Source organism: Phaethon lepturus, unplaced genomic scaffold (assembly GCF_000687285.1).
Source record: "Phaethon lepturus isolate BGI_N335 unplaced genomic scaffold, ASM68728v1 scaffold4345, whole genome shotgun sequence".
Lineage (NCBI taxonomy): Eukaryota > Metazoa > Chordata > Aves > Phaethontiformes > Phaethontidae > Phaethon > Phaethon lepturus.
In genome coordinates, this window is record NW_010538210.1 from 51,577 (window position 1) to 69,615 (window position 18,039).

At 36.1% G+C, this 18,039-nt stretch overlaps 1 protein-coding gene across 1 annotated transcript in view; it reads right to left on the bottom strand.

Annotated features, from left to right (window-relative positions):
• LRCH1 (leucine-rich repeats and calponin homology (CH) domain containing 1) overlaps positions 1–18,039 on the bottom strand; it is a 68,481-nt gene that overhangs the window by 22,792 nt on the left and 27,650 nt on the right. Inside the window, exons 8-14 of the mRNA XM_010286710.1 lie at positions 15,182–15,287; positions 13,532–13,644; positions 11,547–11,614; positions 7,436–7,472; positions 6,638–6,751; positions 4,448–4,495; positions 1,925–1,997 (exon numbers count right to left, since the gene is read on the bottom strand). Of these exons, the coding sequence (XP_010285012.1) occupies positions 1,925–1,997; positions 4,448–4,495; positions 6,638–6,751; positions 7,436–7,472; positions 11,547–11,614; positions 13,532–13,644; positions 15,182–15,287 (559 nt within the window). The remainder of the gene's footprint in view (positions 1–1,924; positions 1,998–4,447; positions 4,496–6,637; positions 6,752–7,435; positions 7,473–11,546; positions 11,615–13,531; positions 13,645–15,181; positions 15,288–18,039) is intronic.

The window sequence follows — 18,039 nt, forward strand, 5'->3', positions numbered from 1 at the left end:
CTCAAGAATGGCACAGAACAAAAGCAAAAAATATTCTTGAGTATTGCAAGATGTGTTAGTAGATGTTCAGGGTTCAAGGTCTGGCATATTAAAGATATCATGGCAAGAACTTTGCAACATTCAACCATTAGCACCCACTCTGAACATTTTAATCAATTTATGAATCAAGCACAAAGAGTTTAAATTTGTTAATTCTTTTGAGTGATTCCTTTTTAGAGGGCAAAAGCACTTCCCAACAGCAAAACTATGGTTCTAAGAAAACTTGTTATTATTGCTTCTTTTCAATAGTAATTTTATAAGGTTTTCAAAATTAATGTGAATTTGAGAAGCCCATACTCTATGAAAGTATTTAAAATACAGGAGGAAATAATCCTCTCTTTTTTTACCTTCTATGTAAACATCTGACCCTTGAAAAGAATCTGTCAAAAAGTCAAAACACATTTATTACTTTCAAAACATTTTGGGTACCATGTCAGCTACCAGATATGAATTCTCCCAATGTTTTTCCTAGCTTTAAAATGAAAGAATAAAAGGACCTTCAGTCCTGCGCACGTATCAGTATGTACTAACACAGTATGTACTAATGCAGAAATTTCGGCCACTGTGGTTTATCCTCTGGAAACACTTCCATTCACGTGTACTTCAAAAAACTGGAATCCTTACCAGAAGTCTTACAGTTTACTTTCACCTTTCCAACAGGCGTAAATCATTATGAGATGATGGGGTGAGGAGGGAGTCAAATAGAAACCAATGTTCATTTAAAACAGATTAAAATAATGAATAACAGTCCAACAAACTAAGAAATGCAACTGAAGAGATCTGTCAAACTGTGTATCATAACTACATCAGAAATATCCTCTTCATGAAACAAGGCTGGTTCAATACAATTTTCTTTGCTTTTTAAAACTTAAAAAAAAAAAAACCAAACAAATCTATGGGTACAATTTCTTAAACATTCAAATGTGAAACTGCTGCCATTATTGCCAACATATTTTGTAATGGGAACTACAAGCTTGTAGTGGTTTACCAGCATTTGATTAAAAGCATTTTTGGTGAATGAAAGAAACCAGAACTAGTTCTAGGACCCAGAAACATAGTAAAAAACCGATGGTTATTCTTTAGAGCTGATGTGAGATGATTTAACAATATTGACTACCCCAGTACAGACAAGATAAAAGCTGAGTTTAATCCTGTAGCTAATCCTGTTTTTAAAGTAAGCTGTTATCCAAGCCTTCAAATACATCAATGGGGTTTTTTTGGTGGGCTGTTTTTTTTTTCTTCTTCTTTTTTTTTTTTTAAACAAACTGCTGCATGTTCAAAGATTGATAGTTATGCAGATTTAGTGCATTACAAATTCATTAAACTCAGCTGCTGGCTGAAGTAAACATCTAATCTTCCTATAATGCTTGATCCTTACACAAGCGTAACTACTCAAAGACTCATTCCAATGAGCAATTTTCAGAGCAATGCATAAGCATTTTCCAAACAAGCCTAATTATTCACATATATTATTCAAGAAAACCTAAACTGCATCATGACATACCAATTAACCAAAAATCATATTTCAATTAGTATGTCAGCACAGATTATATATATGTATACATGTATAAAATATGTGTGTTCATACACAGATACACATATTTTTAAACATACGTACATATAATGTTATAAAACACCTAATTTATTAGTACTGGATGACAACTGATCCATATATAATGTGCCAAATACATACTTATTACAAATTCAATCTTGATTCAAAACTGTAACCTTAAAGTGTTCTGATCTTCTAACTGTTGTATAGAAAATATTTCATCACTGCCTTCTTAGGGGAAAAAATACAGACATCTATCTATGACGATCTACAGACACAGATAAAAAAAAAAAAAAATACACACAAATTCGTTAATTTTCTTTCTCTCATTACCTGATCGTGGCTTCAGTCCGAAGGGGATTGTGGTGTTTGTAGTAGGGGACATTGTTGGACTTTTATCCTTGTTCTGTGTAATTCAAGAACATAAATCTAAGTGAGACTAGCATCCAGAATATCTCAACACAACTGACAGTATAAAATGCAAAAGTTAACAATACTGCACGCTACAACTATTCCACCATAATCTGATCACAATATAGCCTCAACCCTATGATAATCTCCCTTTTTACTCCGTCCTATTCCTTTGCTGGAAAAGATGAGTTTCTGACCAAAGACTACAAGGTATTTCCCCTAGCTATAAACAAGCTCAATTATTTCTCAGCTTTCTCCTATGTAATCACTTGGTTCCATCAAATATACAGTTTTGTGGCATAGTACATTTCGAAAAACAAACCAAAGACACTTTCTTCCTTAGATATGTTTCTTTCTTTCACAGAAGTATCATTCTGCATGGTATTTTTCCGTGCAACACTGAATTTCTGTCTAAAAAGCAGGAAAGAGGAAGTTAAGCGTATACCTGAGAGTAGGATCACCCTTGACCCTGAACTAGCCTAACAGTTGCAGCAGGAAGAATGGAGTAGCAGCATACAGGAGAAAGTGAGGTATAATCATTATACCACCAACGGTAACACAGAAAGAGTCACGTAACCAAACTCTGTAATAAGAATCCCATTTAAAAAGTGATTCCTCAAGGAGCCAGGAACTATAAGATTCCCATCACCAAGACTCATGGAAAGTGGCTGGGTGCTCATGAATTTGCAAGATGCTCATACACAGTGCAACGTAGAGAGAGAAGCCCTGTTTCTGTACAGCAAATACGAAGGGAAAAAGTCTCCATAAGGAGCTCCCTACAGTTTCCCTTTTTGACCTTCTATTGAGATTCGCACTGTGAAAGTGATAGGGTCAATAGAATCAGACTCCTCTCTAAAAACTAATCAAGGACAGGACATAAGTGTGCAAAAAGAAAGTGCACTGCAATCAATAGAAACTCCTGTGGAACAAGGAAGAGTCAAAACAAGAAAACATGGCAGAATGAACAAAATGTAAAAGAAATCAAATGTTTTATACTAAACTACTAACTCAGAAACAAGCTTATGAGAAATTATAAAAATATTTATACGCTAGTAAATCCTTAAGATAACAAGAATAAACCACAGGCCAAAAAAACCCACATAGCCATTACTGATGAGTGCAGTTATATTTTCTATGATATTCAATTACATGTTTCATTTAGTACATGAACCATTCAACAGTTCATTTAGTATATAAGCCGCTCATATAAAACATGATGATGATGGAGTGACTACATCAGTGGACAAGGGAAGAGCTACAGATGTCTATCTGGACTTCCGTAAGGCCTTTGACACGGTCCCCCACAACATCCTTCTCTCTACATTGGAGAGTGACGGATTTGATGGGTAGACCGATGAGCGGATGAGGAGCTGGTTAGATGGTCACATCCAGAGGACAGTGGTCAATGGCTCAATGTCCAGATGGAGATCAGTGATGAGTGGTGCGCCCCAGGAGTCTGTATTTGGACCAGTACTGTTTAATAGCTTCATCAACAACACAGTGGGATCGAGTGCACCCTCAGCACATTTGCAGATAACACCAAGCTGAGTGGTATAGTTCTCACACCTGAGAGACGGGATGCCATCCAGAGGACAAGCTCAAAAAATGGGCCTGTGTGAACCTCCTGAGATTCAAAAAGGCCAAGTGCAGGGTCCTGCACCTGGGTCAGGGCAATCCCCAGTATTAACACAGGCTGGTGGATGAAGGGATCGAGACCAGCCCTGACAAGAAGGACTTGGGGGTACTGGTGGATGAAAAGCTGGACATGAGCCGGCAATGAGCGCTTGCAGCCCAGAAGGCCAAACGTATCCTGGGCTGCATCCACAGCAGCATTGGCCAGCAGGTCGAGGGAGGTGATGCTGCCCCTCTACTCCACTCTGCTGAGACCCCACCTGGAGTCCTGCATCCAGCTCTGGAGCCCTCAGCACAGGGAAGACATGGACCTGTTGGACCAGGTCCAGAGGAGGGCCACAAAAATGCTCAGAGGGATGGAACACCTCTCCTTCTGAGGACACACTGACAGAGTTGGGCTTGTTCAGCCTGGAGAAGAGAAGGCTCTGGGGAGACCTTATTGCAGCCTTCCAGTACTTCAAGGGGACTTATAAGGAAGATGGGAACAGACTTTTTAGCATGGCATGTAGCGATAGAACAAGGGGTAATGGTTTTAAGGTAAAAGAGGGTAGATTTAAACTAGAAGGAAGAAACTTTTCACAAGGAGGGTGGTGAACCTCTGGCCCAGGTTGCCCAGAGAGGTGGTAGATGCCCCATCCCTGTCAACATTCAAGGCCAGGTTGCACGGCATTCTGAGCAACCTGATCTAGTTGAAGATGTCCCTGCTCCTTGCAGGGGGTTGGACTAGATGACCTTTACAGGTCCCTTCCAACTCAAACTATTCTATGATTTTATGATTCTGTAAGAGATAAACAAATGGTACTAGCATCTTACCTCATTGTGAGAGGTTTGCCCACTTGTATTCCAAACAATTATATCATTCTGCAGATTTGGAAAGAAGGAAAAAAAAAAAAAAGACCATTTCAGCAACTGTTTTAGTGATACACCACAACAGGATATTTTACGCATGATCCTGAGATACACATTAATGCTTAATTCTTTTTTTCACTGAAGCAATTAGTTTTCATGAATAATAAATACTTTTATTGCTATTTGAACAACATTTTAAAAAAATTGTGGAAATATTTGCACAGATTTGTGATTCAATCCTAAGTGGTTATAACTGCATTGTAAGATTTGAATGTTTGTTGGTTCAAATGCACGATGCAATTTTGTTTCACAGACTGTAATTAAACTATCACCAAGAGTTTAATATGCAAATATAGATTTTTAATATAGATCTGAAGAGAGACATATTCTCTAAGCAGTTCATTTTATAAATTGCAATATAACATACCTTTTTTTACTACTTCTGTTACAGTTAAATTGGAAACGTGTAAACCACGTTAATAAATATGAAATACAATCATTAATTCTGCATCAGTCGTAACTCAATCTGCAGAAACACAGCTGGCATAAGTAAAAACAACTTATAATTCAATTTAAAACAATTTTCTTCGGGCCAATTTTTTATCAATAAAAAATGGAAACAAAAATAAAAGATAGCACTTGGAACACTTGGTCCCAACAGTCACAGAGCTTTCCAAAAGTCTGCAAGATGGGAAGGAAGATTACACACCCATTTTGCTTCATGACTTTTCTTGGCTACTTTTCGAGTTCTAAAAAAATTCTTCAGCGTTAGAATTCTTTCATAGTATTACCTCAACCACCGTATTACCTAGAATAAACAGAAACAAATCTTTCTCATCTGATCTGAGCCAGTTCTACCTGGGGACTCGCACATTTGCGTACTCCTGTGCTCAGGGGACTATGCTCTCGTGACATGCCCGCTAGTTATGCCTATGTTGCAGGTCCAATCTCTCTCACAGCATGCAGGTCACTAATAAGAATTTTGCATTTATGCTAAACTGAAATAATTTAGTAACACAAGTGCTTACTGTATTACACAGAATGTAGCATGATTAAAAGCTTGCTCTTGCAAGATGTGTTTCCACTTTGTGGAACGTGCCTACTGCTTTCACCTGCATTAACACAGTCCAGTTCTCAACCTCTACAAGTGTTTAAGAAGATTTATTTCTTCTTTTTACAAGGTTCTTAAAAGTGAATCTTGTTAAAAGTGCCCTTGTTAAGCAGTCCATCAAAATACAGAGACTACACACATTTTGACACTGAATTGGCCTTATCTGTCAATCTCAGTAGTGTAGTAAGAACTGTTCCAAATGAAGTGTGGTAACCCCAACATACAACAACATAATGAAAGAGATGAACCAACTAATTTTTTTTTAATTTGATACTTTAAAGAAAAAAACAAACACAAAATTAAGACTAACAAAGTCACAAGGATATCATGGGAATATTTGACAGTAATGATGATTATACATAAGAATATTTGAAAAACATCAAGATAAACCAGATTCAATCTATGTCTGGATAAGTTAGACCATATTAAGGTACTACCAATATAGACAGAACATTATGTAATTTTTTTCTCTGAAACTTCTTGCAAGAACAGTCACAAAAATCCCTATACAAACAAGTTCTGAAGTAATAACATATGTACCAAATATTTAAATTAATTTTTTCAGAGTTCTTCATTTCTGGATCATTGCAATGTACACAAAACTTAAGTTTAAAACATTCACCTCAACCTATATACAGTCTGTTTGTAATATTAAACACATTAAAAATACTGCTGTTGAAAAAACAAAAATTAGCAGCTTATATATCTATCGGAGTATTTGGGGTGAGAGGAAAAGAGGAATCACATGTTTCATTTTATTGAAGAACTAACTAAATTTTTCCAGGGGAATGCAACCACTGCAATGACTATAATGTTTATTGGAAGAAAAGACGTTTATTAATTTCATTATATCAGGTTTTTCCTGAAAGATAGGTCTTAATCAACTTCTCATTTACAGCCAAACCTTGAGATTTATGTTAAGGCAAAAAACCCCAAAAAACTCAACAGGCCTAAACCCACCATTATCTCCATACACAAATTGATGGAATGTAATGATCCATTCCAAATGTTTCCACACTTATTGTATCTAGACACCTCCATACCTGACTCAACGACCATTTTTCACCCTGTTCACAAGCTCCCACTTCAGGCTTTGCCTTCTCCATAATCAAGTCCCTCCTCCTCTGAAATTCTAGTTCCTCTTCAGCATTTTCCCTCTGTAAGATAAATAACTCTTTAGACTGCGTATCACTAGAAATAGAACTCTTTTTGCATAACATTACCTCAGAAGAATTTCTTACAAATACCGTGATGAAAAGCAAAGTAAGCAGATACTATATACTTGCAGTTCCAGTGCTAACAGGTAGTTAATGTAAATCTAAACAAAGTACATCATACAGAATACCAGTTCACCAGTGAGGATACAGATCAAATAAGCAGCAGCATGTATCACACTGTAAAACTCCAAATCATACTTTATATACTCTCTCTAACTATAGTGACAGCGCTCTGTGAAAACATTAGTTCTTCATTTACAAAATATTTTTGGGTTATTCTTAATGAATGTACTGTTTTCCTACACCAGAACAGGGAGATGGGGTGGGGGAATGGGAGATGAGTATGCATGGCTGAGCTATGAACCACCATACATGAAAGCCACACATGGGGGAAAAAAATCCTAAGATGAAAAAGTGACAGATAAACCCAGAAAAAAATTATAAATAAACAGATAAAAAATAAAAATAATTGCATAGAAATTTTAAAAGAAGAATTAACTTTGTCCTCCATCCTACTAGTTTTTTCCCTTCCCTACTTGGGAATTAATAATTGAGGAGAATGTTGACTCTTTTCCTGTCTTTCCCCCACTCCAATATTTTGTAATAATACACTCATTAACGTACCTGACCAAGGGAAGACATCTCCATCTGCATTTGACCGCTATGTATAAAGATAAACAAATGCAAATATGTAATTCATTGTGTAGTAACTTGAATATGATGAATCTAACAAATGCATTATTTTTTTCTAAAAAAGGTAGATAAACACACTTTACTGTAGATTCCTGAAATTCTAAAGCTGTTCCTGGTTCCATGGGATACAGATTCACACCACTGCTGTCTGAAATATCCATGCTTAATCTGCAAGGTTTGAAATAAAAACATTGCACTGGGGTATAGCTTTGGTAACCATTCTGTTCAGCATTTATTTTCAAACAAATCGATGTGTGAAATACTTTTATAATCATGGTTCTAACCTGCTCAGTGTTATCTCTTTACAACTTTTTGAAATGCCTCCTGATGCTTCACTATCACCAGTTCAGTCAAAGCAACATTAATGCTTTCCTCTGCAAAATGTCACCCTGAGCAACGGCTTGTATCAAAACAAAAGGACCTGTTTACTACCAACCACCGTATCATTATCTAGAAGACTGTAGATCCAACTTCTAGCACTTTGTATTCAATCAGAAGCCGCAGTCCTGGTTAGATACACAAATTTAATTTACAGTGGATGAAAAGAAAGCAGGGCAACAATAAATTCACATACAGACGATGATCTGAAAGCAAGCAGTGCATATAGGAATCTGAAATAAACTTCTGAAAAATACTGAAAAAGGTTGAGTCTGAAATCTTATTTTCCTTCCCAGAACTGAAATGCTGCTTAAGTGCACATGGGTATGCAGATTTGAAACTCTGCAGAACACTAGGACAACACTAACTGGACAAGTGTTGTACAAGTTTAATACTCATATCCGTTAGTGAAGATAGCTCCAACTGATATGTTCTACGCTGAACTCTAGTCAGTGCATGTTAGGCTTGGCATCACCTACTGTTTCAGCCCCTGCAGTGGCTTCTCTAACTTTTAAATCGCCTTCAGTGTGAGATAAGGATAATTCTGGCCAGAGTTAGTTATTTCAGCTAGGTTATCCTGACTAGGTGACCAGTGTTACACTGATGCACAAAGGAAACCTCTTTGGGGAAAGTTACAGTTTTTGACATGCCCTAGGTTTAAGTTAAAAGCACATGCAGGCTTTTGTGCATCTTAAACTAAGGAGCAATGGAAGCATTTAAATTCCTTTGCAGATCTGGATCAAGATACAAAAACTCTTCAGTATGAAAACCAAAATTTTTCTCACACCGCTTTATATAATGCACGTATATAACAAACTGACATGTAATCCAGTAATTACAGAAGGAATGATGAGGAACCCATGGCCCAGAGGATTGAAAGTCTACACCATCATTTGGCAAGTATTAGGCACCCAAGTATATCTTGCTGGGTAAGTCTCTATGTTAACATGCAAAAGACATACACTGAAAAGCTTATTTAGCATTCAGTGAATGAAAAATAAATATTCATGTTTTAAGGTTAAAAAAAGAAGTGCAGCCACAAAAAATCCCCACAACACTATTAAGAAATGCAGTAGAAGAATACAGCCATGCATGACATGATTAGCACTTTTAAAAGCCACATTTCAAATTTACTAATAGTGTTACTAATGAAAGCACATCTGAATATGCATGGAGAAACAGATTAATTTTCTGTATTTTATTGCCCTTTTTAAATTTAATAAGAAAAAACAAATATGTAGGAAATATAGGGGCAATATTTGGAAAAAACAAAATGACAAAATTTTTAAGGCTAACAACTAAAATTTTTTTAATGTCACTTTTTTCCAAACCAGTCTTTTTCCTTTTTTAATTGCACTACTTCTCCCACAAAGTTATAAGCCTCAAATGAGGTACAGAAGCAATGATATACAATCTCACAGAAACCACAGGAACTAAAAAGCCTTCATAATTTGTATGACTTATTGTTAAGCAAAAATATTTGTGTACAAGTATTTAGTCTGTAATTCTAGAATTCAAATATTCTTTATATGATTCAAAATAAAGCCAGATAATTGTCTCTCCAGAAATAACAAGAAGAGTGAATTTCTGTCCTAAAAAGTACAAAGGTCTGCTAGGTGAAAAAGCTGTATCAAAAAAGGTATTTAAACTGAAGAACATGCAGTCGCAAGAACAAATGGCTATGGTGAACTGGCCAAGGGAGGAAGGAGAAACAAGGATACTTTAGGCTGGAGGTGACAAGGAGGTTTCTAGTCTTTAGAGAAGTTAAGCTCTAAACCAGCTACCTCATAGAAGTGATGAAGAAAAATGAGTTACCTAGTTTTGAAAGGAACTTAATCAAGCAAGAGAAGCAACAGCAAGCATCTGGACAGAACTACCTACACCACTCCTATCAATCCTTTTCAGTAGGACTAGCATTTATTTTCTTTTAAATATGTATTCCTTTGTTTATGCACAGATCCAGAGTCATTCCACCTGACTTCAGCCACTTAAAACAGGCACCTAAATTGCAAAACCTTGCCTTCTGTAGTCAGGGGGAATCTAAAAATCTAAATAATTTTCTCTAGCTGCCTCTTTCTCCCTCTGCTTTTGATTTCAGAGGGAGACTACAGAAACTCCTCTGCTAATTCAGGAACCTCCTTTATGTGGTCCATTAAGATGGGATGAAACCGGGCCAGACGACCTTCTCCAATCCCCACAAAATATACCAAACATTAATAAGTAGAGGGGAGTTTATAGTCCCTAGAAGAAAAGTGACTATCTTAGACAAAACTTCAGAAAATCATAGTAATGTACACAGGATGAATGGTTAAGAGGTGCCTAAATTATACTAAATTTCTTTTAATCTCAAAATCCTTCTTAATGTACTGGGTATCTTGTCTAGATACTGAGAGAATGCAAGTCTCCTCCTTAACTATCTAAGCGCCCCCTGAAAAACATCAGTACGCTAACAAAGCACTTTGTAACTCCAGAGAACTTTTAATTATCGTTTAAAACAGAACTCTACAGTCACTCACAAAAATTTTAAATACATGACATTAACACATCAGCTATTGTAAGTGTACCTGTTGGGATCCTGTAATAGATCTACTGCTTCTCTTAGTTGTTCTATCATTGCTATATCAATAGTTTGTTCTTCTGATAAATTTATTCTGTAACAGAAAACAAAAGCATTCAAAAAAGAGGTACAACAGCAATTATCAAGGATAGTCTGAATTTCAATTTGAGCTGTATCTTCCAGCTGGCATGCAAAGACTATAGAGGGGAAAAAAGTCAGCCTCTGTGCACACTAGTATGTGCTGAATTTACTAGTTTCTTCTGAAGAAATCCTCTAGCACTTTGTCCGTAACAAATCCCCCCATCCTAATACATAAACAAATGTGATGAACTGAAACTTCTAGCATTCAATTAAACAGATTTCTAAAATTGAAAGTTTATTTACCAATATTTAACTCTTATTAACTGCATTCGTCATGTGTATTGTTTTTACACAAGTATTAAATACAACAGTTTTTTTAATGGACCAACATGCTTCCTTTTGCTTTTCAACATCTGTAGTTCTTTTTGGGGTTTAGAAACACAACCACCTGTTAGTTCTGCCAATAAGGCTCTTTCAGAAAGTAGCTATTCTTCCCTTCCTTCAGTTTTTGTTTTTAAATCAACTTCACAGTACAGCCATGCTAAATTCTTTTCTCTTATGCACTCTCCTCAGCAACTGATGTTCACTTGCTCTGCTCTTGAATTAATGGCTATGAATTAATGATTGCTTCAGGGTTAAAATTATGACAAAATAAGAAAAAAGATTGAGGTATTTTTTCCAATTAAATTACATTTTTTAAAATGTACATTACATTTAGATCTTACAAGTCTTGATAAAATGCCATTAACAGACAAAATATCAAAATACCTAATTAAAAAGCTTGCACTCTACCTAAGTAAAATTATTACAGCATTATTGGTGCATAAAAATTATTTAGTTGTAATGTAACACCCACTTTATTCCACAATAATGTGTAAAACATTAAGCACACACATAAAGTGCAAGGCTGTGCTTCTGTCATGCCTTCAAGTCTACAAAATTATTAACTGATAAGGAAATACCAGTTCTGGTTAATCTAATGAAATGACACAGCTAATTACTTACAGACACATGAAAAATACTTACATTTCGTCTGTTTGCCATTGTGTGTCCTCTTCTATTCTCAGTAATTCATCACACTCGGCTGCTCTGCTCTGTAAGTGAAGTGATATAGAGAACTGAACTTTGCAATAGGCAGATAAATTTTGCTTTCAGCTCTGACCTAATTTATGTAACAGTTTAGGGTGGCTAGTTGCAGCAATCCAACACTTCCACTCCACTCCTCACTCTACCCCCTTTTAAGATACTGATTACAAGATCTTCTATTCACTGTTCAGATTTTATTGAGGTCAACAGTCCTTACCCTCCTTTAACTGTAAGAAGTAGTCAAGCAGCATGAGAATTCTTTATTCTATGTCCCAGATTTCATTTCTGCTTTTCTGGTGTATGCAAACAATGCTTCAATTAAGCATGACCCTAACTCTCCTCTCACTTGCTCTCCTCCCACAGCTAGATTTGTTTACAAAGCAAGGAAATTCCAAGTATGCAAACAGTAGGAGCTATGTACTTCATCCATAATTATTAACAGGATTCCTACTTGACAATTTTAGCAGCCCTGAATAATTTTTTTTCTAAAAACAAATCAGAACAAAATCTGTGTGCAACAATTCAGATCAGTCAGCCAGTTATTTGGGGTTCAATGTAGGCAAATTACAAGCCCTCAGTGTCCTACCTATAAGTCTTATTAGAAAACTTGACCCTCTCTTTTATGCTTCCATTTGGTGCTTTGCAATTTTCTTTTCTCTTTCATCTCAGATAGGCAGAAACACAGCTGCCAGCAAAAAAAGCAGCTCTCTGACTGGACGTGCATTTGTGCTAGTAGAGAATAAACAGAAGAAAACAGAGAAGCTTATCCTCTTCTGTGTCATGTGGTTAGCACATCAGTCGCATCACTCTGTACCAATAAAAGCTATCCAATTCTGCCAGATGTGTCACTGTTTAGTGTACCAGCTTCTCAAACAGTCCCCAAAGATGGCCCAATTCCCCAGTAGAATGCATAAAGCCATTCTTTATCTTTTTTTCCTCCTTACAGGAATGAAGGACATGATTTTTCCCCATAAGAAGGGCACATATCATAAGATAATGCAGCAGTTATCCTAGAAGGTGATCCTCAGTCTCTAGGCATAATTATACAGATAAAATAAACAAAGCCATATAAATTAGGACTAACATTTGAAAAATTACAAAATCCTCCAAGCCTAAGCTCCTCTTTTGAGCTGCAAGTCGTACTGATTTTATGTATGGTTTGGTTAACCAGAATTTCAATTTTAGAAGACCCCCACTGTACCAAAAGGCATTCCAGTACATGACTGAATATAAACCAGAGAATACAACAGACTCAGAAATCCGCACAAGAAGGAAGATGCCCCCAGTTCAAAATCCTCAGAATAAAATTCACGTACTACCTGTTCAAGTCACCTACTGCTGATCTCAATTGCCATAATGTTATGAAGATAACAAAATTAAAAGAAATGAAACTGCTCCTTCTAACAATATTCTTATACTGAAATTCAATAAAGTAACCTCTATTTTACTGAACCACTGTCTGCAACACATTATTTCAGACACTATTATCTTATTATGATAGAGGACATTCCTGAGGGAATAGTCTTCAAATGGTACGCTTCTGAAAATCAAGACAATGAAGTGAGAGCAACAAGGAGAATACAAAGTATATACGTAATAATGTAAGGTTAGCTTCAGATGTGCATACTCCTTTGTCAGGGGAAGATGAAAGTATTCTATCCCCCTTTACGTAGTTCATTCACCTCAAATATGTGCAGCTGCTGAAAATTTGTAGATTTTTCTCCATACTAGAGAATTATGGGCAAACGGAACTCCTAGATTAATTATAATCAATTTAAACCTACCTGCTTATTTTTGCCTTCCATATCTTTTGAGACAATGAATACCAATTGCATTCTCTTATTCATTAAAATATTGGCAGTTTGTCATCCCTGTTTGCTCTATAGTGAAGATATTTCCCCCACTTAAAATTGCCACAAACTTGCCTTAATGTAACTCATAAATTCAGTAGTAAGAGTATCCGATTCATCAAACTGGTTTCCTGTTTCTCTTGACTTATCATTGACGATCAAGTGAGAAGATCCCTGATGGAATTCCACTAGTAACAACAATAAAACAAGATCAAAAAATTACTTCTGGTTCAGCTCAACATTTGTTACTCAATGTAATTGAAGTGTATTAAATTATAGAGCTCAAAATCAAACAAAGTTTAAACTCAAAGCATACTAAAAACTTCAAACAAGTTAAGCCTTTTGCATTTTAAAGAGTGATGCCCCTTCATTTCAAAGTTGTAATAAATCAATACCTTGGGCTCATACAGCTGTAGATCAGAAGCACCACAACAGGCACTGATAGAGTCAGTTTTGAACTACACCAAGTATGTCTTGCCAGTACCAGTACAAGAACACAGCTGGACAGCTGCAGAGTATTTTAAGACATTCAGATGTCTCATCCAGTGACTTGTAGTTTAATGCGACTTCAGAGTTTTAATGTTGTAACACCCAAACTCTTAGCAAAACTCCAACAAAGTAATTCAGAACCTTCAGAGCCTATGCCAATCTCTTATTTACATATATTACTTCCAGGGATATGAGGCAGTAATAATTTTCTCCTCTGTTTTAAGTGGTCTGATCCTATAACTTAACCTCCCCAGTGTGCTACTAAACACTACAGGATGCAATGCTCTAAGTATCCCACTTCATATTCTACTAAATTCTGATGAGTAGCTCAACTGAAGATCATTTAATCGAGTATATAACACTGGGGAAAGGCTGATCGTCTGCTATTTATGTGGTTTCCATATGCAACTCACTTGACTTCATCTTGCCATTTATCATTAGTATGGGCAGACCTTGGAAAAACAATGTTTATCAGTATATTGATATAATTCAGAAAAATGTACGTTATTTTAATAAAATTTAGATAAAATTACCCTTTCTCTCAAAATCTGAAGATATTTACTTCTTTCTAGAGGTAATGCGGACTTTGATTAATAAAGCTTTATATAGGCATTGAGTCCAACTACAAAAATGGACTCTGCTTTTGTACATTATTAACTCAGAATCTGAGTTAGCATTTGATAAAAGTTATTATGACACATTGGTATTACTGGTTGGGAAGCATGGTTTAAACCAACTCTCACTTTTCTTCCCTCTGTCCAAACCAGAACTTATTAACTCTTGAGACAAGGTGGAACAAGTTCATTGGAATAGCTACAGAAAATGTCTATAAGGATCTCAGTTCACTGCAGTTAAAAATGTTCTACGTAGCACACTTTTTTTTTTCTTTTTCAGATGACTGTATTATGCATGCTCAAAGCTTTTTGGGTAGGCAGACATTTATTACAAAAATAATTTAAATGCATAGGGCAGTGAAAATACCTGTTGTTTAACTAGAATATCAGTAAGAAAAATCAATTTAATAAGGCATTTATCCAGGGCAAAAATTAAACACTGAAAATTCCAAGGAAAAATAGCAGTAAGTAAAATAGACCTAATTTAAAGATGATGCTTGTAGAATCCTGAAAGATTGGTGCTTGTCAGCTGTGATTTTTGCAAACTGAATTTACAGTCTTACGCATAGAATTACTGACAGGATTTCCTAGTATTTAACTTCCACTTTTTTTACATTCCAACCTTTTCTTGAGTTAGCATGGTGACCTGAATCTTCTTTTAAAACCTGATCTTCTTCTACGATGTCTGACATCGGAACATTGAAGCTGACGGTATCTTCATCCGATGGCTAAGAAGAAATAAGAGAAAACTCGGTTTCAGCTTAAACCAACATTGATAAAAATGTACATATTAAGAAGAGTGCTGAGAGGTGGGAGACTAATATGGGAGAGGATACCAGAGCAACTAACATGACCAAATCCTGACTCTTCTCCCCTACATTACCATGCAGCTTGTTCATTTAATGCTTAAAGCAAGCAAGATAAACTTTGTAGGCTGAGGCAGTATCTTTTATTAGATTAACTGGCAGAGCTGAATAAAAAGCATAAACTCTCAAGTGTACTAGCTTTTCTTCACTGACTTAGAAGCTCATCCATTTTTTTCAGCTATATTAGTTGGTACACTAAAACACATTACTTTTATCTACAAGCTTGTCCTGTCTATGACTTTACAGATAGTGGCTACACAAAGAAGCACTGCCAGAAGCCTTCACTTCTGTCTCATGCAACTAGGGCTCTGCTGTTCTGCAGGACCAGCAGTGACCTGCTCACATTCTCTTCTGAGGTGAACTCCAGCGGAAACACATTCTGCAGAAGAGGCCAAGTTTTTATTCTTGCTCTCCTGAGCTTACAGCAGTCTCCCAGAGCTTTGCAAATGTATTTCCCAACAAACCCACTGGTGTTGCACATTCTTTAGACGCTCTGTGTTTCTGTAACTCGCTACTCTGTGCACACATATTCCATACATGTATTCTGTAATTATAACTGCTATAATACATATATAGTCGTTTGTTTCATATTATTGTTTTTTAACCCAGCGGGTAGCTATATACTGGGCATGACAACATATGGCATGGAATATCCCTTTGGCCAGTTTGGGTCAGCTGTGCTCCCTCCCAGCTCCCCGAGCACCCCTGCCTGCTGGCTGGCCGGCCAGAGCAGGGGAACCTGGACAGACCTTTATATGGTAGCATCAGCTGAAAACATCAGCATGTTATCAACATTACCCCAAATTCATCCCAAATCCAAAACACAGCACTACACCAGCTGTCAGAAAGAAAATTCACTCTATCCCAGCTGAAACCAGGACACATGTTCTTTAAGAATATATATTTTTATGGAAATGCTATTTCCCCATTTATCAGTTCTGCCCTTTGTAACACAAGATCTGCAATGGAATGGGAGATCATTACGTACAACCAGTCATTCAATTCCACAGTCACTGGCTTCTAGTAGAATTATGCTATTCTTGCTACCTTTATACATTCATACTCCATGTAGAAATTATTTTTTTTTAAATCCTGAAGCTAAGGTTTGTGATAAGGGATGGAGCAAATAATTTTGCTCTTAAACTGTATCAAAGATATATGTAGTTATTCCTATTTGCCAAGAATATTCTGGATTTAGAACAGTTTGTAAATGTGGACCACCATAAATATTGTTCTTTATGAATAAACTGTTATTAACCATGTTATTAACTCTACGAATTCAGTGCCTGTATTATTCTGCTTAAAGTGAAAAAATTCAAAAGGATATTCAAGGACTTCATAAAGCCTTATCAAAATGAAGATTTATAATGAAGTGAGCTAACGTTGCATACTATTCCTATTTGTCAATTTTTAAAATAAGTTTTAAAATTTAAAATAATTTTAATTTTAAAACTAAACAAATTAGTATCTCAAACAGAAAATAAGCAAACCACACTCCAAGTATGAGGCACTAGTTCTTTCAGACCTGAAACAATAATCTAACAGCTTTAAAAAAAAAGATATGCACAGTATAAATTCATTCAGACAACCAAGGTTACAGTGAAGTTCCTTCTCTTTCTTTCAGACTGTATCTCATGTGACATTTGAGCACTAAATTTAGTTATTCTAGATCAAAGAGTCATGTTTTGCTCATTTTGCAACTATCATTTGAAAATATAAAAAAAAATTCTTAAATGCATTATTACAAGTTCTGAATGCTACAACAGCCAAGATTTTTTTCTTAGCAGAGTAACACACACAACTTTTAGGAAAATATTTTGGCATGTTGGTGTTATAAAAAATAAAAAGCCATGGGTCATTCAATTTCGAAACAGAAAATCATTCCTTTAACAGGCTATGTGCCACTTTCAGGGCCTACAGAATTCTGCAATTGATTTTCCAGGTGCTTCCTGCCAGTATACTATGAAATAAAAACTATCCAAAGTAGCTTGCAATAATACAAAAGTATTCACTGGTGAAATACTGTACTCACTTTCTTTGTCCACAGTTTTATTTTTATTCAGCTAGCAAGAGAAGACGACAATAGACATATAAGAAACAGAAATACAAGGATGAAGGGTCCAATTTTCATTTTAAATTTCTAACATTATTCCAACACTGAATTCAGATGATGCATTTGGAAAGAATCTTCATACACATTCTTGCTGGTACTAAAGCATCATTCTTATGGGTAATGAATCAGGGATGCCATCTGGATCTTAACGAGTACCCTGTTGCTCTAATGAATTTTAACTAAGGAAAAAATAAGGCCAAAGGGAGGTGGAAAACGAATAAAAATGCTGCACTGTTTCTAAAAGATGAGGTACATGAGTGCACTACCATAAAGCAGAATTTGCCTTCAAGTTGCCACAATCAGTTTTACAGCAACACTAGGAGGTATCTTTCACTTGAAATGCCCAAGATGACCATAGCTCTGAAGAACAGACCCTGTAATGACCCTACTAACAAGCCAGACAGAAACATGTCAACATTTCGTCAAGTACTCCCTCCTATGTATGGACCCAAAGCTAATGAGCAAGCTTCCTAAAAACCACATGAGTATTCAACCGAGGAT